Source organism: Peromyscus maniculatus, chromosome 6 (genome assembly GCF_049852395.1).
Source record: "Peromyscus maniculatus bairdii isolate BWxNUB_F1_BW_parent chromosome 6, HU_Pman_BW_mat_3.1, whole genome shotgun sequence".
Classification (NCBI taxonomy): Eukaryota; Metazoa; Chordata; class Mammalia; order Rodentia; family Cricetidae; genus Peromyscus; species Peromyscus maniculatus.
In genome coordinates, this window is record NC_134857.1 from 132,738,965 (window position 1) to 132,765,599 (window position 26,635).

The window sequence follows — 26,635 nt, forward strand, 5'->3', positions numbered from 1 at the left end:
GGACCCTGGATATTTGAAAATTAGTGACACACAGCTAAAACATTAAGTAACAAAAACAGCTAGTGAAATATACATTTCTTCCACAAGTTACTTAAGAGTTTGTCACGTTTATAAAGCAAACATCCCAAATGAGTATCAGCCATTTGACCCCATGCATTGATTTGAACATTAGATACTCGGTCATAATTACTTCACTCCTTTATATTCCAGTTCCATCATTTTAGTCACAAGACAAAAGGCTTTCACAGCAGATTTTTGCTGCTTCTTCTCAGAATATATATATATATATATATATATATATGCTTTTAGATACAGTAAAGGCTTATTAAAATGTTCATAATTTAATTCATTTATTAATAGAAACCATGGTGCAGTCATGATGGCAGTTATAAATTGACTTTTGATCTTTTAACAGTTGGTTATAATTTTATAAATATGCCAAATAGAAGGAATATTTTCTTCATTTTACCAAGTGCATCAGCTAGCAGAGAAGCCCAGTGCTGTCACCACCGAGGCGACCATGTGCAGTGTTTGAGGGGGTCTTGGCTCGTGGGCCACATTTGCTCAGTGAACAGCACTGAAGCAGAGGGTCATTTTCTACCCCCAGCAAACAGAGACAGGGCTCTCTGGCACTTCACTAGACCAAGAATGTCTAAAAGAAAAGTCCAGTCAAGAAAGCAGACCCAGAACACAGCTTCCTGCCTTCTGCTTCCGGTGGACAGGTTGTAACCTGCAGTCTAATTAGGTAATAGTGACCAAAGGCAAACAAGCCAGTCCGTCGATGCTTTAGCAGTTGCTTTCGTTGTTATATGCCCATCTTTAGGAACTTGACCCGCCACATTCATCAAAATTGTTCCTGAAGTATTGGAAAAGAGAACACAGAGCACCGGGACTCCCCTCGTGTGAGCAGAACCCCGGTCCCAGAGGCAGTAAAACATGGTTCCCTTTGGCTTCGTGCCCTGGCCGTGGGGGTGTTGCTGGCATGCCACAGAAGGAAGTGATGTAGCTGGGGCATTTCTCCGTCACCGAAAGGGGGTGGGGTGGAATGAGCATTCTTCCTGATAAAAGCTGAGGCTATTATTTATGGTAAATGATAGAAAAGTCCTGTTTTATATGAAAAGGGTCCAGTGTCTCTGGTTACAGAAATTTGACAGTCAGGATTCACTTACATCTCATTGTACCAATCGCATTAGGGTTAATATGTCACTGCTTTCAGTCACCTCTGATCATCATTTCTGGTAATTTTTAGAGAAGCCCCGGTTTTCTTTTGAGGATCATTTCACTTTATATTCAGCTGCTTTATCTGATCAGGGTTTTCAGTTTTCCTGTTTTCTGTGTGCGCCTTTTTACACTTTCCAGTGCTCTGAATTTCCTAAGACAAACTAATGCCCACATAGTTTGATTTCATAGAATTGGTGGGTTTCTGATGTAAGATGTGCCAGTAGACATCTTAATCTTATGAAGTACATTCATCAACCTTTAGGTAGTTATTCAGCCTATAACATTGCTAGAAATAGGTGATAATTATAAATGGATAGGTTAGGTGCTAATTAATTTTTCCCTTCCTGCAAAATAGCACTGTGTACTATAATTAAAATTATAAAGCTTGTGGTGGAGCTTATTTGAAATGTCAGCAGTTGATATCTTAGAACTGTCAGACTTTGTAGTTTGCTTCTCTCCTGGCCATTTTGGCTGACATAATAAAGTAATAGTTGTGGTCTACTGTGAATATTATCTTGCATGTTCAGCTACCACTGAAATAGAAAGGGCCGTATCAGAGCATTGTTGCAGACTGTTACCCACAGAGAAGCTCTCGGTCCATGGGAAGAACCATTATGAATATGGGTAGAAATAATTATAATATTTGTTTTTATTGTAAAGATATGCTAAACACTTTCATAATGACTGCTGTGACTAACAGTTACTCCTTTTATTAAAAATGCTTTGTTGAACTTTATATGAAAAGGGATTCAGTCTGTGATCGTTTTTTGATGCAAGCAAATAGAGTTCCAAAAAATTAATTTGACTGAAATTAAATTGTTTCTCCCATGAATGGCTTCATTTAAGCACAGGGGGAGGCTTTGTGATTTGTTCTGCAGACTGTGTATCTCAAAAGAGAATACCCCAGGATTCAGACATTAAAACTTGAAAGCTTTGGGAGGATCTCCTGGGAAACCCACAGTGAAGAAGTTATAAAAATTCTGCCTAAAACCAGGAAGTTGGAGTTTAACTGTGTTTAAACTAGAGAGTAGCAGAAGCCATTACAGTGACTTAAGACACATCCCCTCGACTAGTTTCCGCTCAGGAGCTCTCCAGCTGGCAGCGAGCTTTACTTGTGACGTGTGCTAGGTTTCTTGTGGTATGCTTAACATTTGGTTTTTGGTTTTTGTTTTTCTCAGGGGAAATGAGTTGTGGTAGTTTAGGCAATTGACTTTTTTACCAAGGTGAGAAAATTTCTTCATGCTTTGAAATGCCAAGATGAAGTAATGGTGTGCACCATGCTGCTTTTCCCCCGAGAATCCTATCCCCGTTGGCGGCTCTAGAGTCTGTAAGGTCTGTCCTCTCCTTGGCTGTCGTAGACTGTCCTGTCTAGGTAGGAAAGCCCACTCCTTTCCCTCCGGTGTTGCTGGAAAGTCTTTCTTCTATCTAATGTCTCCGGTACTTTCTGGCCTTCACTCTAGTGAAACATAAACGTCCAAACCTGATTCTGTCCCATCTGCAGCTGTTTGAAGGGCTCCCTGCTCTCCGCTCGCGGAGTGTCTAAAGGGAAACATTACTGCAGTGTTCAAAGAGCAGACCTTTGGCGTGAATCTGGACTAGGTGCAAAGGAAATTTTGCTAATAATCATTTTGTCATGTTGGATGATTTCTTTGCCTCTAGTCTTCTTCTTTTTAATTTGTAAAATGACATTAAATTGAGAACTGGTACAAGATAATTTATGGGGAGCACATAGCACATCCTTGACACTCAACAAATACTGGTTCTGGACTAACACTGACACTTTTTCTTTCCTCTTTTAACAAAAAATTGTGTTGTTAGGCTGTAGGACAAGTTACAGTGACGATGTTCTCAGAATGACTGAATAACTGCCCAAGTATTAAGAGAGAGACTAGGCTAGCCCCTATCCCCGCCTCGCCCATTTTGACTGGCAGGAAGTTGTTATGCCTGCTGGAGAGCAGAGTGAAATAGAGGAGACGCTCTGCAGATTTCTTGGGGAATTTAAGTATCAAATTCTTTTTAGTAGCTTCTTGCTGCCCAGCAGTGCTGAAATCCTTTTGAGAAGAAAGTAGTTGCAGTCCTTCTTCCCGGGGGCTTTTACGAAGGACTGTTGCTTCTACCTGCTGGTATTTTGCACGTCACTGTTTACATGTTGGTCTGTTCCACTGCATTGTTAGGTAGGTTCAAGGATCTGATCTGGTTATACCTGGAGCATAACCAGTGCCTGGTGTGGTAGATACTCAGACTGTATTTGTTAAATGGGTGGTTGAAATAGTAAACCATTGGTGTAGGTATCTGATTGCTAAACTGGGTGTAATCACAAACATTCACATAATGCATCAAGAGAACGTGTTGTCACATGCGCTCATCCGTTCTGCTTGTCTGAGGCTCAGAGCCTGAGCTTTGTGTATACAATGTTGAGTTTCATGCTTTCCTCGCGAGGGTAGGCTCTGCCTTTAAGTGAGTGTCAACTGTGTGGATGGGGGGCCTGCCTTACTGCTCTGTGTTTGCCCCATCCGCTCTTCCTTCTCTTTCCTTGTCTCTCCACTTTGATTTGGATTGTGCCGTTTGCACTGCGTCTGATTTCCACTAGTGTTTTATACTAGTGCTTTATCAGTGAATCTACTTCACTGCTCTGGACTTGCACTGCGCATCCTGACTCTATCACAGTCTGCTTTATTTTCTTGTGTGCGTGCGTGCGTGTGTGCGTGTGTGCGTGAATGGAGACCAGAGGACAACTTCAGATGTGTCTTCAGGAAGGCCCTCCATCTCCTCTGAGACAGGGTTCCCCATTTGCCTGAATCTTGCCAGTTAGGTTAGGCTAGTAAGCCAGAGACCCCATGGCTCCTCCTGTCTTTGCCTCTCCCCCAGTGCTGGGAAAACAAGCCCAAGCTTTGTGACATGGGTTTTGGAGCTTGAACTCAGGTCTGTGCACTCACAAGGCAAGCACACCACCAACTTGCCCTGTCCCCAGGCCCCACAGTCGACTTCACATAATATTGTGTACACGTATGCTGTAGGAAGTCTGTATGCTGTAGGTACACGTATGCTGTAGGTACACGTATGCTGTAGGAAGTCTGTATGCCCGGCCCTTTGTTCTTTGTGCTGTTCTGAGCACCACAACGTTTGCTTTTAAATAGCCAGTTGTGTATTTTAAGTGTTTAAAACAAGGGCAGCATTTTTATTTGTGCACCCGTCTCACTTCCACCCTCCTTCCTCCCCGGTGTGGGAGTCCACCTCAGCCTTCTGCCCGAATGGCTCCTCTACCGCCTTCCTGCAGTGCGGGTCTGTCATCCGAGTTCCCGAAGCTCAGCCCTTTTCTGTCCCTCTTACTAGAAAGGTACTTCCCATCTGGTCCATTTTCTCTAGAGTGCTAAGTTAATAGCTTTACTGTGTTTTCCACATTCTGACGCTATCCTTTCTCTTGGCTGGGATTCAGTGGAACTTGGTTTACAGGCTTGGGATACGTCATGGCTGGAGTTCGCCAACCCTGCTTCTTCTCGCTGCCTGTCCTTTCTCCTCACTTTTCACATGGATTCTGATGTCCCATTGTGTGGTCTTCTCTGTTTTCTTGGTGTTAGGTGTACAGATTTGAAATCGAAGAACTTCAGCCACAATTTTAGGTCTTTTCCTCTGCATTTGGGAATTGGTGTGCAAATGTGACTGTTTGCCCTGTCACTAGGCTGGGTTCTTGAAAGTGTGCTGTTGCTCAGGATAGGTTCTCAATACTGTGCCCGTTCCTCAGCACACAGGCCCTCTCTCTCTGATACCGCCCTCCCACATGCAGTTCGCTGATCCTGTCTAGTGTATTCTCATTTCATAGGATGTTTTAATGGCACAATGGTCTGTGCTTACCACCTACTGCATTCTTTAAAGCACATGTGCATTGTAAGTGCCGTCTATATGTATGTAGTCTTTTCATGAAGGAAGTGTAAATTCCTGTGAAAGTAAACTACAGACAACAAACAGCCAACCAAAGTGCATACTGTGTGAATGTATAAACTGTTCACACTGTTAAAGGCGGTGCGTTCTTACTCCTTTTCTCGAAAACTAAGGCTTATCAGGCCCTTTTCCACAGACAAAAGACTAACTGTCGCATCTTGGATAACAGCTTTTTTCCTTTATTGAAATGGATTCTCTTTTCTTACATAATTTATCCTGATTATAATTTTCCCTCCCAATATTCTAGATTCTCCCCCCTTCCCTTCCATCCAGATCCTCCCCCTTTCTGCCTCTCATTAGAAAAGAAACAAGTTTCTATGGGATAATAATAAAATAAAATGTAATATAACAAGGTAAAATAAAAATGAACACATCTGAATTGTACAAAACAAAACAAACAGAAGGAAAAGAGTCCAAGAGAAGGCATATAAAAACAGAGACCCACTCGTTGGCACACTCAAGAACCCCGTAAAAACACTAAACTGGTAGCCATAATATATATGCAAAGGACTTATAGGGTAAAAAGAGAGAAGAAAATGTATAAATAAAATAAAAATAATAAGATAAATAACAAACAAGGAAAAGCTCCAACACAATGTTATGAGACAAGAAACAAGATGGCATTGAGTATGTTTTCTGTTGGCCACTACTGCTGGGAATGTGGCCTCCCCAAAGAGTACTCGGGTTCCCCAGGGAGACTCCCTTGGAGAACACTAAATTTTTATTTGCAAGTGGTTACCAATTGGAGATAGCTTTTGGTTAGGGATGGGGGCCTGTGTCCACTTCACCTTCCAGCTCTAGAGTCCCCTTTGGTACAGATCCATGCATGGTGCAGGCCATGTGCATGCTGCCTTGGTCTCTGAGAGTTCGAATAAGCTTTGATCCTGTTGATTTAGAGACCTTGTTTCCTTGGTGTTCTCCATTTCTTCTGGCTCTTATATGCTTTCCCCTCTTCCCTGGGTTCCCTGACCCCTGAGGGGAGGGGTTTGATGAATGTATCCATTTAGGGCGGAGTGTTGTGAAGTCTCTCACTCTCTGCATAGTGTCTGGCTGTGGTCTCTGTGTTTGTTCCCATCTGCTGCAGGAGGAAGCTTCTCTGATGACGGCTGAGGTTGGCACTGATCTGCTTCTCTGTTGGGAGTGGCTTGTGGATTCCCAGAGAGTGCCAGCTGGAGTCGGGGGCTGCTTCCCTGACCAGAGTGCCATATGTCTTATTTTTAACCTCAGGAAATCTTGCATGGTCTTATTTGTGTATTCTGTTTCTCTTCCCAGATGTTCATGTTTTCCTTTACACCCAGTTTCAAGTGTATGTTTTAAGTTCCTTGTTCACGAAATCCCTCCTCTCTCCATGTATAGTTTTCTCTTGTGGTGGTTTGAATAAGACTGACCCCCAAAGGCTCGTGTATTTGAATGCTTGGTCATCAGGGAGTGGCACTACTGGGGGCGATTAGGAGGTGTGGCCTTGTTGGAGTACACATGGCTTTGTTGAAGAAAGTGTGACTGGGGGGATGGGCTTTGGGATTTCAAAAGCCCAAGCCAGGCCCAGTGACTCTCTTTTCCTGCTGCCTGTGTATGGAATGCTCAGCTACCATGTCTGCCCGCATACCATCATGCTCTCCACCACGAGGATAATGGGCTAAACCTCTGGAACTGTGCCAGCCCCAATTCCGTGCTTTCCTTTAGGAGAATTGTCCTGGTCATGGTGTCTTCACAGCAGTGGAACACTGACTGTGACACTTGGATATGATATTTGATCAAGATCTCAGAGAGTAGGAATGGAAAATACAAAGTCACAATGGAGCATTTCATTTTTATGTGTTTGTCTCAGAGAACAAGTATCAAATTTGATAGTTTTATTTCCTATCAATTTATTTTTCTGCAAGTGTATCCATTAATTTGTATTGCTTTATAACAAATGGTGATTTGCAGCCATCATTTTCCAGGAGTCTGGTCCTGGCTCATCTGAGTCTCCTGTTTGGGAGCTTCAGTCAGGGTAGCAACCAGTGACATGCAGAAGCCCTGGGTCATCTTCCATGTTGACTGGATAGCTCTCCATGTCACCTGAAGGATTCGGGGCCTTGCTCTGTGTCTAGGGGTTTCTGCCCTTCTGCTGTTCCCTGTTCTCTCCACACTCTGCAGTGTGGCTCTCAGTCTCCAATACCCAGGGAGCATCCAGGCCCCTTCTAACATGTCTGTGTCTTTGACTTCTCTGTCTGACATCTAGACCATCTCATAGGTCAGACCCTTCTTTCCATTGGCTTTACTTCATCCCAGTGGCCTTCCTTTTGATTAGAGACCGTCAGTCACCCCTCAGAATCCTTCTCTTTGCTTTACGATGCAGCTGCTCACAGGGTCCTGCTCTCAGGCCCCGTCCTTGCCCTAGAACCAATTGCTCTACACGGAGTGGGAATCGTGGGGTTGTCTTACAAGCCTGCCTGCTGTGGTTTTCCTTACATATGAATATAATTTAAAGACTAATCATGGGGCTGGAGAGATGGCTCAGCAATTAAGAACACTGGCTGCTTTTCCAGGGATCCTGGTTCCATTCCGAGGACCCACATGGTGACTCACAGCAGTCTGCAGCTCCAGTCCCAGGGAATCCAACAACCTCTTCGGGTCTCTGTGGGCACTGCATGTATATGCAGTGTCCAGAGATACAGGGAGGCAAAACACTCACACATTAAAACATTTTTTAAAAAGGAATATAAGTTAGGTAAATGTAAAGGTATAGATATATTAGTAATACTAATAAACTATATTAAATAGATAGTAGAAACCAATTATTTTCTGAATTGTAACTGTAACCTTGGTAGATAACCTTGTTTTATAATTTTGTTTCTCTAGAGTATAGTATAATTAACTCTCATTATTCTTAGAAAAGGATCTCAGTGAAATTTTGGTAATTTTCCCTTTGCTTCGCAATAAATATGTATAATTTCAAAAATCCTGTTTCTTTACATAAATTTAATACTGAGATCTGTACTCTCTTCAAGTGTTTTGAAGTTATATGGTAATGTTCTTGCAACACGAAAGGGGGCGTGAATGCTGTTCACAGTTCTAAGTGCAGTGTTGCTTAGCTACCTAGCCCTGTACTAGGAAATACTAGGCATTTTGATAATTGGTAGCCCTTAAGCTTCTGAGTGTCGGTTCCTGACACACAGTGGTTTTATGTAAGCCCTTCACCTTTGTATTGTAGATGTTATTGTGAGAGGTTAAACAAAAGAGGAGTGTATTTAACAGCAGTCAGTAGAGTACCTTAACTATATAAAATCAGTCATTTTAGGAAACGCTTTAATGGATACAAGTGAAATTATAAAAAATATTTTAATATGAGCTTGCTTCAAATACAGCTGTACTACAAAATGCAATAATTATACTGATCCTTCACTTGGCTGTAAGGAAAAATCATTGGAGGATGTCTAAAATATCATGTATAGTTTGTATTAAAATAGCAAAATTGTTATGGCAGGAATAGCGTTGAACACACGCTGGAAGTGCACTCTGGGGCCAGGCTGCTGTCTGGTAGGTAGCATATCTGGAGTGGAGTGCTGTGGAATGCTCCTGCTAGTGAGAAGAGAGTAAGGGAAGCGTCTGCTTTTGTTCTCCCACCACCTCTCTGTCGTGTGTGTGCATGCACATAGGTTTTCATGCATGTAGAGGTCAAGGCTGATGGCAATCATCCTCCATTGCTTTCCTACCTCAGTACTCACATGTAGGTCAAGTCTAGCTAAGCAGCTTGCTCTGAGGGTTCCTGTCTGTGCCTTCAGAGGCGGGAGTTACAGGTGGGCACACCCAGCATCACTTGGGTCTCTGGGGATCCGAACTCCAGGCCCCACATTTGCATGGCAAGTGTTTTACCCATTGAGCCATTTCCACAGCCAGGAGACTCTTAATGCAGGTTTTTCTGTGTATTCCCCTTCCCTGCCTCACATAACATTTGTACCCCTTTATAGACCTATAAATACACTATGCATATACATACCCTATACATAGACTTTCTTAAAAGTACAAATAAATATGAGATGATCAGTACCCACCTATAATCTTGCTTCTTCCAGAAAAGCAGAACTAAGGTATTAATATATTTCTCTTCTTTTGAATATTTGTTACAGAATTATAGGCCATATTTCATGTTTAATTTTCATATTGTTTTAACTTCTTTATCATAGGATAGGAATCTTAAATCATTAAAATTGTATGCAGGCATGTTGGTGGCTGTGTACTACCCGGGCACAGTCTGCTTAGGTTGTTTGCTGGAGTTTATGGAGGAGAGAAGACTGGAAATGGTGTAAACCTTTGTCAGCACTTCTGAGTTCCTTTACTATGATTCCTAGGGGAAGAAAAAACATTTAAAGGTCTACAGCTAAAGCTGACCTTGTTAATTAACATTTACTAGTTCAGTTTTAAACAGCACAACATTTACATATTGTTTTTCTGACAGGGAGAGTTTTCAAATGTGAATTAGCTCTTTATAGTTTTGTGAAAACTTTTATTCCCATCTCATTTATTGATAAACCCTGTGCTTTGTGAATTTGGAGGAAAACTTCATGAGTTTTATTTCCTTTTCTGTCATATTTCCCTTTTAATTTTATTTCTATACTTCATAAAATGTGGATATTTCAGAAATTTATTTTCATTCTATACCTTTATTTTCATTCATTATAGTGGGGCTTATACATCTCTTTACTGTGCATATTTTTCTACATTTTATCTCCTTTGTCTTCTGTATTTATATTTAACTATAAATCATGTACAGTATATTTTGGTGTTTCTAGTGTTGATTTAACTCAGTGTTGAGTATGTGAAAACAGTGCTCCCTTCCCATTGATTTGTGATAGTTCTTCTATCTATAAATTCTTTCTTTTACATTTATATAACATTTATTATAGGAAGTTGTTACAGTCATTTTATTTCATTAATATTAGTAATCTATTACTGTGTAGTTTATTGATTAAACTTTGTGATAAGAATGTATGTATAGAAAAGTGAGTTCAGTACTGACTATGGACTCAGGTATCTGCTGGGTCTAGGAACCTGTCTCTCACAGATGAGGGTGACGGGACTATGGTAAACCTTTGTTGTTGTTAGTCATTGAGGTTTGTGAAAACGATTTGGTGATTTCATGCCTGAACACAATGTATCTGGGTTATAGCCACCTTCTACTACACCCTCCCAATCCTCTCTCACCTGTAAACCTTAGTTGCCTGTTTCTGTTCTCATGTGTTCACCTTTCTGGCTTTGTGTCAACACTGCATTATTGGCTAGCATTATCCTTTTTTCCTTCAGAGCTTATCCCTCTCTGTAGACTAATGTAATTGTTTCCCTGACATCTCATGCCATAGGCATCCCTATCTGCCTTATGTTTTAAAATTGCCAGTGTAAATGAAAATAAAATTTATTCTCTTACTTTTACTGATGTGATTGATGGCTACTGATTTTAAAAAGAATATTTCAAGTATGAACTCTTCTCAATAGTTATTTGAGATGAGTTTATATACTTTGTTATATGTGTAAATAGCCTCAAATGAAAGTTTACTTTTCTTTCCCAGGAGTTGTGTCTGGATTGGCCAGTGAGAATAGAGTGATATTAATAAAACCTTAACAGTAGATATTCTCATCACAGAAAAGTGAAATTCACAGTAAAGAAAAACTATAATTAGTGCTCCATCGAATTGGAAGTGGCAGTGGAGAACAGTCATCCATCATTATCTAATTAGATGATAACCACACTGTCAGCTTACTTACCAAGGGTCAGGAGCAGAGGTCTGGGAGACGTTTCTTCTTCCAGCAGGGGGCAGCATCTGACTGTCACCAGTGGGTCCCCTTGCCTTCATATGGTGGGGAGAGAAGCATTAGAAAGTGTACCTGGAGACAACAGAGCAAGGATTTTATTCTGGGACTTAAACACTGTCCAGTGAGGCAGGACATTCTGAGGTCTTGGCTTTGTGATCTTACTTCTGACTAGATTTCTCACTCTAGGAAGGTCAGCGATGATCTTGGCAGAGCTCACCCATCTTAGAAGAGTTGGTGGTGGAGCGAGATCAGTCAGTTCCCTCGGGCCCTCGTTATGTACACCTGGTTGTGGAAAGCTGAAGCTACAGGTGATCAGTGGGAGTCTTTTTATTATGACTTTAAGAGCCAAGATTTTCCTCTCTCACTAAGTGTCACCTCTGTGGTTATTTTTTTCGTGGCTTTTGATGCATAATAAACCACTCCACAAATTAGTGACTAAAACCCTGATTGTTTGTCGAGGGCATAGTTCTGCAGGTTGGCAGTTTGGGCTGAATTCATCTGGAGAGTCCTTTGTTCTCCCTGGCCTGCCTGAGGTGAGCGAGGTGGCCTGGCTGTGCTTTGGCTACAGAGATGGCTGTTCTCCACTTTTCCCCCAGAAGCTTGGGCTTTCTCGTGATTGCAGCAGGTGTCTAAGAGAGCACAGGAGCAAGCAAAACCTCCCGGCGTCACACTGTGTTGTGTTCCTAACCAAGAGCAGTCTCTGGACCAGCCTATTCCAGCAGCAGGCATGCAGAGACATCCCCCCTGCCCCAGCCTGACAGTCAAATCCAAGGCCTTCCTTACACATCCTGGGCAAATGCCTACCACTGACCTACATCCCCGCAGACGCCCCTCCTTATATGACCTGCTAGAAAGCCAGGGGATGAAAACCCGGGGTCACAGTGTTCCTCCCTAGCCTGTGTGGGGCTTAGTTTTACTCTTAGGAAATTATGCCGCTGGCTTCCTTTTGAGCTCAGCCTGTTGTCTTTGTTTTCTTCCTCATAGATCAGTGGTTCTCAGCCTTCCTAATACTGTGACTCTTTAATACGTTTCCTCATGTTGTGGTGATCCCAGACCATAAAATTATTTTGTTGCTACTTCATAACTGTAATTCTGCCACTGTTGTGAATTATAATGTAAACATCTGTGTTTCCTGATGATCTTAGGGGACCCTGTGAAAGGGCTTGTTCAACCCTCAAACGGTTGCGACCATACAGGTTGACAACCACTGTTTTAGATAATTCTTGTATTTTCTATTTTTTTGCTCATTTTTATTAAAATTCATACTGAATATTAATTTCCTGAATTATATTGTGGTTCCTTATGAAATTTTATTTAGAAGTATCTTCCCTGCATCTTCAGGATGTATCTCTTTTTCAGTGGGTGGGCCATTTTTCTTCATAATTTTCTTCATGGTTTTCTCTTTATTCTGTTTTATTTGTTACTATTGGGGGCCCATGTGCTGCCACACACATTGTGCTCACAGGACGACGTGCAGGGCACCCATTCTCACCGTCTCCTTTGCTCTGGCACGGTTCCCTGTTGTCTGTGCTGCGGTGGGCATAGTCCAGGTTAAGTAGCCCACCAGGCTCCAGCGGACTCTCCTGTCTCCACGTCCCCCTGGCTGCGGGAGTTCTGGGTTTCAGCAGAGTGTGGGTGTTTCTTTGTGCCCTAGTGTGAATGTCCTCTTAAATCTGTGTCCAACGGTTGGATTTTACTGCTCCCAGGGTCTGGCAGGCAGCAGTGGAACTAAACCAGGGTCCTCTGCTGCCTGCCACTCACGCATGCTTTGGGTGCCTTAGAGAAGTTGAAATGGGTAGGAAAAACCACACTCCTTCCAGGCAGGGCTGACAGGGCTGATGCTGTATTTCCCCTGGAAGATAACTTACACATGGATGTCTGTTCCTCTGTCTAGATGAAATCTACGTGTCTGAATATTCTAGAATGTCAGTACCCTCTGCAGTGTCCCGTGGGTTCTGGGTGTTGTGTGTAAATGGACATATGACAAGCCGTGCTGCTCGGGAGCTTGAGCTGCCTCGTAGATCCAGCTGTCCACTGCAGAAATGGCAGGCAGGAAGACAGCGGCCTTCATGCCCTTCTCGGCAGGGCCGCATTTCTCATGGCCAAGCCGTCCTCAGCATAGCGAGTGGCCCCCGTCCCCTTGTGTCCTAGGGTTTAGGACTTGCAGACAGGGCAGACACGTGGGTCTCCTGGGGAAGTTAACTGGATCTGGGAGGAGGTGTGGTGTAGTTCTGTGCCTTTGCATAGGGTTGTGGTGAGGAGGCGGAGAAGGGCTGCATCGAGTCACACACCTTCTTAACTTAGTCCAAAGTCAGTTTAATGAATGGATTTTCCACATTTTACCAAACAGATGTACCAAATGCATAGTAAGTTAAAACTGTCACTGCAAATGGTGGGATTCGAAAGCTGAGATTTGCTGCTTTTGTTGGTTTGTGCCGTGTTTTATGATTGTGCGAGTGTATGTGCGCACATACATGAAGTCCGTCCCGTCGTCGTCGTCCCCCCCCCCATCTTCTACTGTTCCTGTCAAAGCTTCCTCTGGAGGAACCCTAGGCCCCGCTTCCTCTCTGGTCCCCTGTCCACAGGCTGAAGGACCAGGAGCTCAACTCACCGGGCTCCCTTTGGGAAGAGCACATCACAACCGTCACGGGTAGTTGTTGAGTCTTTGGAGGAATGGTAGTTACTTACAGAGATGCTGTTTTCGCGTACATTGACTTCACTTTGGCGACCGTTTCTGGCCTCAGAGCATAAGATTGAAATTGAATGCCGGGGAAACCGTATCATCAGAAGTCCTTTCCCCAGCTGCAGAATTAGTTTGCTCTTGACTACTTGTTGTTTCTCTGATCTTCTGGTGGAACTGAACTCACACCCTGGAATCACCCCCTGGGCCCTTTCAGCACCAAAGCTGCTAATCTGATTTATAGAAGGATTCTCTGGGTCCTACTGCCCCTGGTGAGTTTACCCTAGTGCTGAATTTTGAATAGTTGTTTAATTTTCCTAGGAGAGTAATGTGTGTGTGCTTTCAAATGTCCTATGAATCAGAGACCCCAGTTCACCTGCAGGCTGTGTGAGGTGTTCTGCTGTACTGGGAGCTGTAACCTGCTCGGTGTGTGGAAGAGAATGAAGCCTTGTGAGGCTTCCATAATCTTTTCAATTATTTGACTGCTAGCAAAGGACAATGATGGGCAGAGCAACAATCATGCTTAGTTAACACGTTAGTCTTTCTGTGACATTGATATTACCTACGTTCATCATAACTGCTTTATATTAATCATTCTAGACCTTTGAGAGAAAAAAATTAGTTTTGCATGGTGTGAAGAGACCATGACTTCTAAGAATTCTAATGGTTGAGTGGTCTGAGAATTGCTGCACTTAAAATTTCATTTGATGCATTACATAGGTGAGCAAACCCATCAAATAGTCTTTGTGTGTATGAGTGTGTGCGTGTGTGGGTGTGTGCGTGCACACCTCTGAGTGCGTGTGTGCGTGTGTGCACACATGTGTGTGCTTGTGCACATGTGTACATGTGTACACATTCATGTGTAATGTGTGTGTGTGTGTGTGTGTGTGTGTGTGTGTGTGTGTGTGTGTGTTGCTGGGGCATGAACCCAGGGCTTATGTTTAAACCCATGTTAGGCAGGTGTTTAAACACAGCTACAGCTCAAACCCCTGTTAGATACTTGTAGTAGAAAGTAAATAGGAAAATTACATTTTAAATTTTTTTATTTCATTTGTTCTATACATTTCTTTCTGAGACAAGATCTTACTATGTAGCCCAGGTTACCTTGGAATTTGCTATGTAGGCCAGGCCAGCCTCAAATTCCTGCTTTTGCTTCCTGAGTGCCAGGAACAGATATATAACACTATTGCCAACTTTGGATTTAATATTCTTGGATCAGATATTAGAGACCTTTCTGGAAGAAGACTGTAGGAACAGACAAAGGAATGAAATTGGAATGTACCAGTAAACTATTATCAGTTTACTTCATGTTAAATAGTTGATTAAAAACTCTTAAAACTTATCATGATCCAAATGAAAATAGGAAAGCTTTTGTTGTTTTAGTTTGATGAATTAATTCAAACTAACAGAAGTTGATTCCCATTTTGTAGCTGTTACTGTCCTGGCCAACATTAAGTAAGTTGACACATAGAGACATACTAGTCCCACACACCTCCAGTTACAGGGCCAGAATGCAGCTGTTGAAGACACAGCAATGGTCTTTTCTAAACAGGTACACATGAAGAGCTGAGGCTCTCCTCCATGGGTGTGTTGGAGAAGAGCTATACAGTGACTCTAGATCCGTGGTTCCCAACCTGTGGGCCACGACCCCTTTGTGGGTCAAAGGACCCTTTCACAGGGGTTGCCAAAGACCATCAAAAAACACAGATATTTACATTATGATTCGTAACAGTAGCAAAATTACAGTTATGAGGTAGCAATGAAAATAATCTTATGGTCAGGGAGCTGTATTACAGGTCAGACATTAGGAAGGTTGAGAACCCCAGTCTAGATAGAGGCGCACACGACACAGCTGTGGACTGTGGGGTTGTGTTAGAGAAAAGGTGGACCTCAGCAGGTTGTCATGGAGATAGGCAAGAACGGTAACTGAAGGGTGGGCAGGAGGGGGTGGGACCTCAGCTTTGTGAGAGTTCAGCTGGGAACTGTCTGGGGGCTAGCATCGTTTGGTCCGTGCGTTTTGAGGAAGCACGCCAGGGTAAGGGTATTCTCTGGGGAGGGAAGCCATGACCAAGGTCACCTGCCGCCGGACAGGTGGCTGCTGCTGCTGCTGCTCCTGCTGGGGTGAACGTGGGGTTGATTGAGTGTGATGTGTGAGTGCTTCCTCTCAGCAGCACGGCCCTCGTGGACCATAGTTCCACAGGAAAGAGGAGGCACAGAAAACTGAACCCAACGAAGAAATAAACAGTGACAGGCTCTTCCCTGCGGAGTAAGTCGAGGGGAGGTCACACCGGTGTCACACTGGTGTCACACTGGTGGTCACACCGGTGGTCGCACCGGTGTCCGCATGGTGGTCACACTGGTGGTCACACTGGTGTTACACTGGTATCGCACTGGCGGTCACACTGGTGTCGCACTGGCGGTCACACTGGTGTCACACTAGTGTTACATTGGTGGTCGCACTAGTGGTCACACTGGTGTCGCGCTGGCGGTGGCGTTGGGGCTCAGGGCAGAGCCCTCGGAGGAGCTGGCCTTTGTCAGCAGTCAGCCCTCCTCCTGATAGTTCTCTCATTTGACGTCTTTCCCACTGTTGCTGTCCCAGTGTTCATCCAAACCCGCCCTCTTACAACAGCACCAGGCACTTTCTCTTTCCCACCGCATTGACTTTACCCGCTGCTGCGTTCTCCATCTGCTCTTAAGCCGGCTGTGTTGTCCTTGTTTTGCAGAAACCGAAGCCGAAAGATTGGCACCCTCCCGGCGGCTTCATCCTGGGACTGTGGGCGCTCATTCTCATGGTCTTCTTTAAGACCTATGGAATCAAGCACATGAAGTTCATCTTTTAGACCCAAGGATGCATGAAGAACAAAGGAGAACTGCAGCCTTGGATAAAAACATGGGTTTTCATGGTTTTAAATATGTTGCTTTTGTGTAAATTTGGGAAGAAATTAGGAAAAATGAGTTTAGTGAACTTTTGACTTTGTCATTTAAAAGATATTGTTAATGTACTTGTTTATTGGCCATTAAATGTGATTTTCATTGTGTTTGTGCATGTGTGTGTTAGAAACTGTGGGACAATGACATTGGAAAATACTGATTGATTCTTTTTATCCTCTTTTCATTGTAAAAGTAAGAATTGTGAAGGTATTAACTACCACTAAAAGAGGTAACTGTTAATAGTTTTTGTGTGTTCTCTTGCTCTTTTTATTTATGCACCTGTTTCCCCAAAGCCCAGCTCATACAGAACCATTTCATAATCTTTTTGTTTTTACCACATATTATTAACCTTTTCCTCCTCCTTGGATATTCTTCAAGAATCCTTTGTGAGCCAGACATGGAGGTACTTACCTATAGTCCAAAATGCTCAGGAGGCTGAGTTGAGAAGATCATTTGAGCCCTCAGGATTGAAGGTCAGCCTGGACAACAAACAAAAGAAAATACAAAAACACCATGGTATGTGTTCTGTGGACATGTAGTGTTCATATGATGATCTACTGTTGGACCCTGACCTTGTTTATTCATTCCAGACTGTACCACTGACTCCTAGCCATTCCTGGGATTCTGCAGGTTTAATTGCTAGTGAAAATGAAAGCAAGGACTTGGGTAGATGTCCATCTAGGAAATTTGAGCCTTTGAGAATTTCTTGTGTTAAGTGCTCAGAGAAACATGCCCTTTTATTTTTCATTTCTAAGCATTCTGTGAGCTTCTAGTATTGTATCTTCTTCAATTTTTGTCCTGAAAAAAACAGACTGCTAACTAGCTGGATCTTTGCTTTCCCTGAGGACAGCCCCATAACCTGGATGACGTGCATGGGGTGTGCACATGCACTTATGGCCCTGATCCTGTACGGCACTGAGTATCCCTTTGTACTCCATAGGATGTAGGAGTTCACACCCCACACTGTCTCTTCTAGAATGTCAATCATCTCTACAATTTTTCTGTGATGGAAGGAGGGCTGAATTTGTGTTTTGTGGTCAATCTCAGAAACTCCTTTCCCTTTCAAACCTTGACATCCTGGGGTGGCACTGGGGTGGGAATGTGCCTGTGGGTTTAGTGTTCATGTCTGAGGGGATACTTTACACATTTTATCCAAGAACCTGCATGCATCTGTTTTCTTTACAAAGGTGGTTTTTTTTGTTTTGTTTTGTTTATCTTAATTATTGGTAACAATAAAGAAAACTTATGCAGTAAAGACTTTAGAACAGTGGTTCTTAACCTGTGGGTCGCCACCCCTGGCATGTTGAATGACCCTTTCCCAGGGGTCACCTCAGACCATCAGATGTTTACATCAAGATTCATAACAGTAGCAAAACCACAGTTACAAAGTTGCAATGAAAATAGTTTTATGATTGGGGGTCAACACAACATGAGGAACTGTATTAAAAAGTCACATCATTAGGAAAGTTGAGAACCACTGCTCTAGAATTAATAACCCACAGAGTCTCTTTACCTTTTAGCACTTAAAATCTTGTTGTTATAAGCAAAATTTATGCTTTCACAGGCAAAAGATTCTCACCTCCCTGACTAGTGCAAGTAATATTGGGGTTTCTTTAGCTCTGAGTCTTTATTTTATTTTATTTTATTTTATTTATTTATTTTTTTGGTTTTTTGAGACAGGGTTTCTCTGCGTAGCTTTGTGCCTTTCCTGGAACTCGCTTTGTAGATCAGCCTGGCCTCAAACTCACAGAGATCTGCCTGCCTCTGCCTCCTGAGTGCTGGGATTAAAGGTGTGCGCCACCACCACCCAGCAAGTCTTTATTTTAATTGACATTTTTATTGGTGTGCTATGTAAGAAAATAAAAGGAAATTTTTATCTGCCTGCATAAAGAAGCATCCTTGTGAGCACCGAAAGGGAGGGACACACAGAGTGGCCAGTAGGTAGCAGGAAGAGCCAATCTGATCATGTCTCCATCAGACCACACACAAGGTCATGGAGAACATGTTGGGTGGAGGAAGAGGAACATAGGCCTGAGGATTGCTCTTGAGCCAGAGTCATTTAGTCTGAATGTAAAGAAACACATCCTTGTAGATGTAACCAATCGTCTTATTAAAATAAGAAACACAGAGCCAAGGTAAAAGAGAAAGCCGAGAGGTCAGAGCTCAGAGATAAAATCTTACCTCCTGCAGTGCTCCTAGCTTCCCCGAGAGAGGGAGGTACTTCCTGTGTCCCTGTTTAAATAATCTTTCTGTTCTGCCTTCTCATTGGTTGTAAACCCAACCACATGACTGCCTCATCACTGCCTGTAAGTACCGCCCTCCAGGTCTTAAAGGCGTATGTCTCCAATACTGGCTGTATCCCTGAACACACAGAAATCTACCTAGCTCTTCTAACCACCACGCTCTTACTATGGCTCTAATAGCTCTGACCCCAGGGCAACTTTATTTATTAACATAAAATTAAAATCACATTTCAGTACAAATAAAATATCACCACATTTCCCCTTTTCTATTTTAATAAAAAGAAAAAAGGCAAAAGGTTATAACTAACAAAAGAAAAACTATATACAAAAGTACAATAACTATATACAATATATACAAGTAACAAATACCTAAACGATGTATTTGACAAATCAGAAAATAATTCCCTTATCTATCCTATTTTAGTAAGTCCAAAATGTATCTAATTCACTTTCTATCCTAATTAATCTTCAACTATAACTAACTAATCTTCAACTCCCTCAGAGACCCAAGAAGGAAATAATATTAGCTAACAAAAATAAAAACAAGAAGTGCACAAAAGCAACTTCCAAAAATTTTGTGAGTTGACAGAAACAGCCAGCTGCCTGGACAGTCACCTGAGGTTTCTCCACAGTGTTGGGGCATCATCTTCAGCCTATAGGCTTATCGTATCTGACAGACTCATTTGTGAAGTAGGTTGTACACAAGGTCAACAGTTCAACCTCACATTGGGTGAGAGCAGTCCATGTACCAGAAACACCTGAATTCCACTAGTGTCATGTCATGATTCAGGATTTTAAATTCTGGAAATTGTTGATGGTTTTTGAATTCAGCTGTCCATTCTTCTTGGCTGTGTATATATGGCTTCATCTAAGCATCCCCTTCTCCACATCCCTCTATTAAATGCCAGTCTACTATTGAGAGGCGTGAGCTTTCAGTTGCTGTTCCATTGCACAACAGAAGCCATCGGCCCACTGCCTGTTCAGCTGCCTTCGAAGAAAAGGGTACTGTACCTTTTCCAGATTGTGAAGGCGACTTCAGGGATGGTGCCATATTGTCCTGGCCTCAGAAGATGCCGTCTGATAAAGCCATAACCACACTTGTTTTGGCAGGAATCGGTAGTCCTTTGTTTCGTGTTCTGTCTGTCCATTTTGTCCTGTTGATACGAGGATACTTTGTTGTCCAGTGGCTAACTTTTGCCACAATGAAAATTAACTCCATATACAGTTTCTTCAATGCCCATATTTTCTCTGAAGTAGATTGGTACTGCCAGGAGCCGACATGTCTCAAAAAAGAAAAATTTCTAAGTTATTAAAACATTTTAAATGCCATATTCTGTAGATCTCTGAAGGGTTTGAAGATGACCTGTCTAAAATACATCTGCTCAATTTTTAAAACATATCTAATATGACTACAATTTCTATTGTAATGTCTAACTACTAACTTTCATTTCTTTATATCCTAATAGTTGGTAATAATGTAAAGTATTTAAAATTAGTAATTGTCTTTTTCTTTTCTTTTCTTTCTTTCTTTCTTTCTTTTTTTTTTTTAAACAAGAACCTTAAATCTAATCTCCTTTGCTTAGCCTTTTCCTAACCCTTGACAACTTGTAACCAACCCCCCTAAACAATGAAAATTATCCCAGACCCAAAACCCATTAAAAGAACCAAAAAAACCACCCGCCCCACACCACTTCTTTGGCAATGTGGGTGTCATATTCTTAAAATTGCTTCCTGCTGGGTATGGGCGAAGTTATCTTTATCCTGAAAGAAAAATTTAGGTTAATTGTCAAATTCTAGGGAAGGTAACTATATCCTTCATTATTATCCAGTCTGTGTATAAAGCCAAAGTTCAGGGTTTATCTCAAGTCCTTATTCAAGTAGTCTTTGAGACTGGATCATCTCAGCTAGTCATCTCAAAATTGTTCTGAGCACCTTGTAGTTCAAAGCTGATCTGTAGATGATGTTTGTCAGCTTATTGATATTATTATTGTCCACGTGGAATTGTTGTTGTTGTTGTTGTGGTGGGGCCCCATCTTCTTTCCGGAGACTTCAGTTGATGTTAGGCCTGGCCGTGATTTCCTGCAGAAAACTGATAAGAGACTCGAACACAAAGACATATATATGCAGCTAACTGAAGCCTTTTTTCTAGAATTAGTTAGTACTCTATATGACCATTCATATCTTAACAAAGTTTAAAATGTATATATATATTAATCTTGTAAATTTTGATATAAAATTTATACTTTAAGAAAAGTTTAAAGAATCAGAATAGAATCAAAGAGTTGAGATTAGTAATAGAATAGTCCCTTAATTAATTTGGCTTTTGTCCTGTCCCATAGCAGAAAATGGCTCTTTCTGGCATGATACAGGGAGTTTGCATTTTCCTTTTAACAACATGCTTGAGTTTAAAGAAGGAGAGAGCCATTCTCCAACTCCAAAGTCAGCTTTAAAGTTTAATTGAACTGGGACTATTAGAAAACCAATAGTGTTAAATCTTTAGAGAAAAGCAGAAACAAACATTTAAGAAGACATAAATTTTTTTTAGATAATATATACCCATACACCGTTTCACTCCGTTTCCTGGGATAGATGATTTGTCCCTTTTCTTCAGTTGTCTCATTTGTCTTGTGTTCTTCAGATTCCTTAACCTTCATCCTCCTAAAAGACAAAAACAAAAACCTTCCCCCAAGACTAATTTTGGGGATGTTCCTTTTTGGCAAGTTATTATCTGATTAAATGAAAAGACATGTGTTATAGGTACAAGTTAGTTTAAATTGGATGTTCATGCTGATTGATGAACTATCACCTCCTCTAATTAAGAGGTTTTTCTTGTTCAAATCGAACCTTTATCAATTTTGATGGTATCCACAGCTTATCTTCTCCTGTAGAAACAAAAGCAAAACCTCGTCCCCAACGTAATACATACCCTGGCTTCCATTCTGAGGTCAGCACATCCTTAAAGTATATAGGCTGATTTAATTCTGTAGTTTTTTCTATTATCCAATGTCTCTCTGCAGCTGTTGTTCCTTTCTCATTGGCATTCAGAAAATTCAAAGTTAATAGAGCATTATGCAGTCTATTTCTGGGGGTTTTTGTTACTCCTTTCTGTTTATTTAGCATATCCTTTAGAGTTCTGTTTGACCTTTCTATAACTGCTTGACCTGTAGGATTATGTGGTATACCTGTAATATGCTTTATTTTGTAATAATCAAAAAACTGTTTCATTTTAACAGAGACATATGATGGAGCATTGTCAGTTTTGATTTGTGCAGGTATACCCATGATGGCCATAACTTCTAGCAAATGAGTGATTACAGAATCAGCTTTTTCAGAACTCAAAGCAGTTGCCCATTGAAATCCTGAATAAGTATCAATGGTGTGGTGTACATATTTCAATTTTCCAAATTCTGCAAAGTGAAACACATCCATCTGCCAGATTTCATTCCTCTGAGTACCCTTTGGGTTACATCCTGCTGGTAATGGTGTTTGATTATAGAAGGAACAAGTAGGACATTTTTTTACTATTTCTTTGGCTTGTTGCCAGGTTATGGGAAAATCCTTTTTTAAACCTTTACTATTGACATGATGTTTTTTATGAAATTCTGAGGCCTCCAGCACATTTCCTACCAATAATTTATCAATCTCATCATTGCCTTGTGCTAGAGGGCCTGGCAGACCAGTATGAGATCGGATGTGAGTTATATATAAAGGATGATTCCTTTTCCTGATTGTATCTTGTAATTGAATAAATAGTGAAGTTAATTCTGAAGCATCAGGGATAAATTCTGCAGTCTCAATATGTAATACCACTCTTTCAGCATACTGAGAGTCAGTTACTATGTTGAGAGGTTCTGAAAAATCCATTAATACCAACAGAATAGCATACAATTCTGATTTTTGCACTGAATTATAAGGACTTTGTACCACTTTACTTAAATTTTCTGATTTGTAACCTGCCTTTCCTTGTTTGTTGGCATCTGTATAAAATGTACGAACTCCAGATATGGGTTTTTGCCGTACAATTCGAGGCAAGATCCAATCAGCTCTCTTTATAAAATCAATTCTGTTGCTTTTGGGATATTTGCTGTTAATTTCTCCCAAAAAAATTACTGCAAGCTCTTTGCCAAGGTTCACTTTCTGTCCATAATTTTTCAATGTCCTCCTTAGTTAAAGGTACGACAATTTCTGCTGGGTCTATTCCTGCTAATTGACGAAGTCTCAATTTTCCTTTCCAAATCAAGTCAGAGATTTTTTCCCCATAAGTTTTTAATTTTTTATTTGGTTTATTTGGTAAAAATATCCATTCCAATATAATATCTTCCCTCTGCATTAATATTCCAGTAGGGGAATGCCTAGAAGGTAAAATAACCAAAATGCAATCCAGCTTTGGATCAATACGATCCATGTGCCCTTCATGTACTTTCTTTTCTACCAAGGCCAATTCTTTCTCAGCTTCAGGTGATAATTCTCTTGGACTATTTAAGTCCTTGTCACCTTCTAAGGTTTTGAACAAATTAGTCAGTTCATCATTTTTTACCCCAACAATAGTTCGTAGATGAGAAATATCTCCAAATAATCTTTGAAAGTCATTAAGAGTCTGTAGTCTATCTCTCCTAATTTGCACCTTTTGGGGTCTAATTTTTTGTAGCTCTATTTTATATCCTAAATAATTAATAGAATCTCCTCTTTGTATCTTTTCAGGAGCAATTTGTAATCCCCAGCAAGGCAAAATTTTCTTTACTTCTTCAAACATTCTTTCTAAAGTATCTGCATTTGAGTCAGCTAGTAAAATATCATCCATATAATGATAAATTATAGATTTAGGAAATTTTTTACGTATCACTTCCAATGGCTGTTGTACAAAATATTGGCACAGAGTTGGGCTATTTAACATTCCCTGTGGGAGGACCCTCCATTGAAATCTTTTAACCGGTTGAGAATTATTATAAGTAGGCACTGTGAAAGCAAATCTTTCTTTGTCTTTTTCTTGTAAGGGTATTGAAAAGAAACAGTCTTTTAAATCAATAACTATGAGAGGCCATCCTTTTGGTAACAGAGTAGGCAAAGGAATTCCAGATTGTAGAGAGCCCATCGGCTGAATTACTTTGTTAATTGCTCTAAGGTCTGTTACCATTCTCCATTTACCAGATTTCTTTTTAATAACAAATACAGGAGAATTCCAAGGGCTGGTTGACTGTTCAATATGCTGAGCATTTAGCTGTTCTTCTACCAGCTCTTCTAAAGCCTGGAGTTTCTCTGCTGTTAAAGGCCATTGCTGAACCCATACAGGCTTGTCTGTTAACCATTTTAAAGGTAGAGCTGTTGGTATTTTTGGAGGATTATCAGTTGTTGTGCCCTGTTCCTGTATAATATGGATGGCTGGTGACCACTCAAAATAATGCCTTCTAATATTTCTCTCAGAAACATGTGCTAGTTTATGATTTGTTTCTGAGATTGGAGGGATTTTAATCTGAGTATTCCATTGTTGCAACAAGTCTCGACCCCACAGGTTCATAGCTATGTTAGCGACATATGGTTTTAATTTTCCTCTCTGTCCTTCTGGACCTATACATTCGAGCCATCTTGCACTCTGTTTCACTCCAGATAATGTCCCAATTCCTAACAGTTGAACGTTTACCTCTTGAAGAGGCCAAGCTGGATGCCAAAATTCTGGTGCAATTATGGTAATGTCCGCACCTGTGTCTACCAGACCAGACAACAAAACACCATTTATTTTTATCGTTAATTTTGGTCTCTGTTCATTAATAGAAGTTTGCCAAAAAATTTTCTTTATGTTTTCTCCTGAATTTTCTATTCTCTCTTTTTCATCATCCTGACCAGCATGATTTATTCCAATAGTCATTTGGTTATTTAATCGCTCAGAGCAGGGATTTCCTCTACAGCTGCAGGAAAGGTTTGAACTGGTTTTGCTATGGGGGCCTGCATGAGGCCCCTCCGGGAGTTTCCCGAAAGCTGAGGCAAAGGATTACCCTGTCTGTCCTTTGTTGATCTACATTCGTTGGTCCAGTGTTTTCCCTTACCACACCTTCTGCATACTCCAGAAGGAAGGGGCATTCTGTTGCCATTGTTCCTTGAAGAAACATTGCTTCTAGGAATGACCTGTTTACAGTCCCTTTTAAAATGTCCTTGCTTTCCACACCCAAAACATCTAACACTCCTCAAACCTTTTGAAATTACTTCTCCTACCCACGTATCATGCTCATCAACCTCAACATTAATTGTTTCTCTAATCCAATCTTCCAAAGGTGCAGATCTTGCCCTTAACGGCCTGATTATTCTTTTGCATGCTGCATTCGCATTCTCAAATGCCAAAGCTTCAATTATTGCCTTACTAGCTTCTGATCCTGAGACCATTCTGTTTACTGCTGAAGCCAGTCTTTCTAAAAAATCTGTGAAAGATTCTTTTGGGCCTTGCATAACCTTTGTGAATGACTCAGGTTTTTTTCCTGGTTCATCAACTCTGTCCCATGCATTCAAGGCTGCCATTCAACATAAAATTACGGTTTGAACATCATATAAACATTGTGTTTGTATTGAAGCATATTGGCCTTCTCCAATAAGCTGATCCTGACAAACTTGTATTCCTTTATCCCTCCATTGTGTTTCTACGTTTCTAGCTTCCTCCTTAAACCACGTTAGAAATTGAATTCTCTGGCTGGGTTCCAGAACAGCTTGTGCAAGGTCCCGCCAGTCCTGTGGTATAATCCTATTATATGTTGACCAAGAGTTTAACATTTGCTTTACATATGGGGAATGCATGCCATAAGATACTATTGCCTCCTTAAACCTTTTAAAATCCATCAGTTCAATTGGAGCCCAGATATTTTGTGTAGCCATTTGATCAGGCATCTGCTGTACGGTTACAGGATAAATTAAGGATGACTGTGTGAAAACAGGCTTTCTTTCTGTAACCTTATGATCCAAACTTGAACCAACTTCACTGTTAAAATTAACAGGTTTTTCTAAAGCTGTTATCCTGGCACTTAAATCGACTATCTTTTTAAATAGTAAAATGAGAATAAGCATGGTGATAAACTGCATAATTCCCATAATACTAATCTTTTCATATAGTTGTTCCATTGTCAGACTGCCTAAAATTTCAAACAAAACCCAATTTTCTTCCAATGTACACAGGAAACCCATTTTTTTAAATGTGGAAAAAATTTGTCTTTAAATAGTTTCCTTTATGACTTACCAAATCTGCGTAGAACAGTAGAAATCCGAGTGAATTTCAAAAGAGCCACCTAGTGTCCTAGGTGTGAATCCAGAGAGAGAGAGAGAGAGAGAGAGCGAGAGAGAGAGAGAGAGAGAGAGAGAGAGAGAGAGAGAAACAGAGAGACAGAGAGAAAGCAAAAGCAAAAGTGAAAGTGAAAGTGAAAGTGAAAGCGAAGGGGTAGCCGGCTAAAGCTTAAAGCCAGCCACTTGTTCCCTCTTGAGCCGAGTCAAGGCTTGGCTTTACAGGCAGGGGCCCTGTTTAGCAGGGCAGGCCTGAGTTGTTTGTAGCACTGGCTTTAAGCAAGCAGCTCACAGTCCAACCTGAGCCCAAGCAGACCTGGGCCGGGGCTAGGGAGCCGGCTGCTCCGGCTAGGGAGCCGGCCCCAAGCAGTTTTTAATGGATTCTTGTCACGTTGGGCGCCAGATGTAGATGTAACCAATCGTCTTATTAAAATAAGAAACACAGAGCCAAGGTAAAAGAGAAAGCCGAGAGGTCAGAGCTCAGAGATAAAATCTTACCTCCTGCAGTGCTCCTAGCTTCCCCGAGAGAGGGAGGTACTTCCTGTGTCCCTGTTTAAATAATCTTTCTGTT

General features: G+C 41.4%; 1 protein-coding gene across 1 annotated transcript in view; it reads left to right on the top strand.

Annotated features, from left to right (window-relative positions):
* Nucleotides 1–16,804, top strand: part of Pigk (phosphatidylinositol glycan anchor biosynthesis class K) — a 79,447-nt gene extending 62,643 nt beyond the window's left edge. The window contains exon 11 of the mRNA XM_006989510.4: nt 16,357–16,804. Within this exon, the coding sequence (XP_006989572.1) occupies nt 16,357–16,473 (117 nt within the window). The 3' untranslated portion in view covers nt 16,474–16,804. The remainder of the gene's footprint in view (nt 1–16,356) is intronic.
* The last annotated feature ends 9,831 nt before the right edge of the window (nt 16,805–26,635 follow it).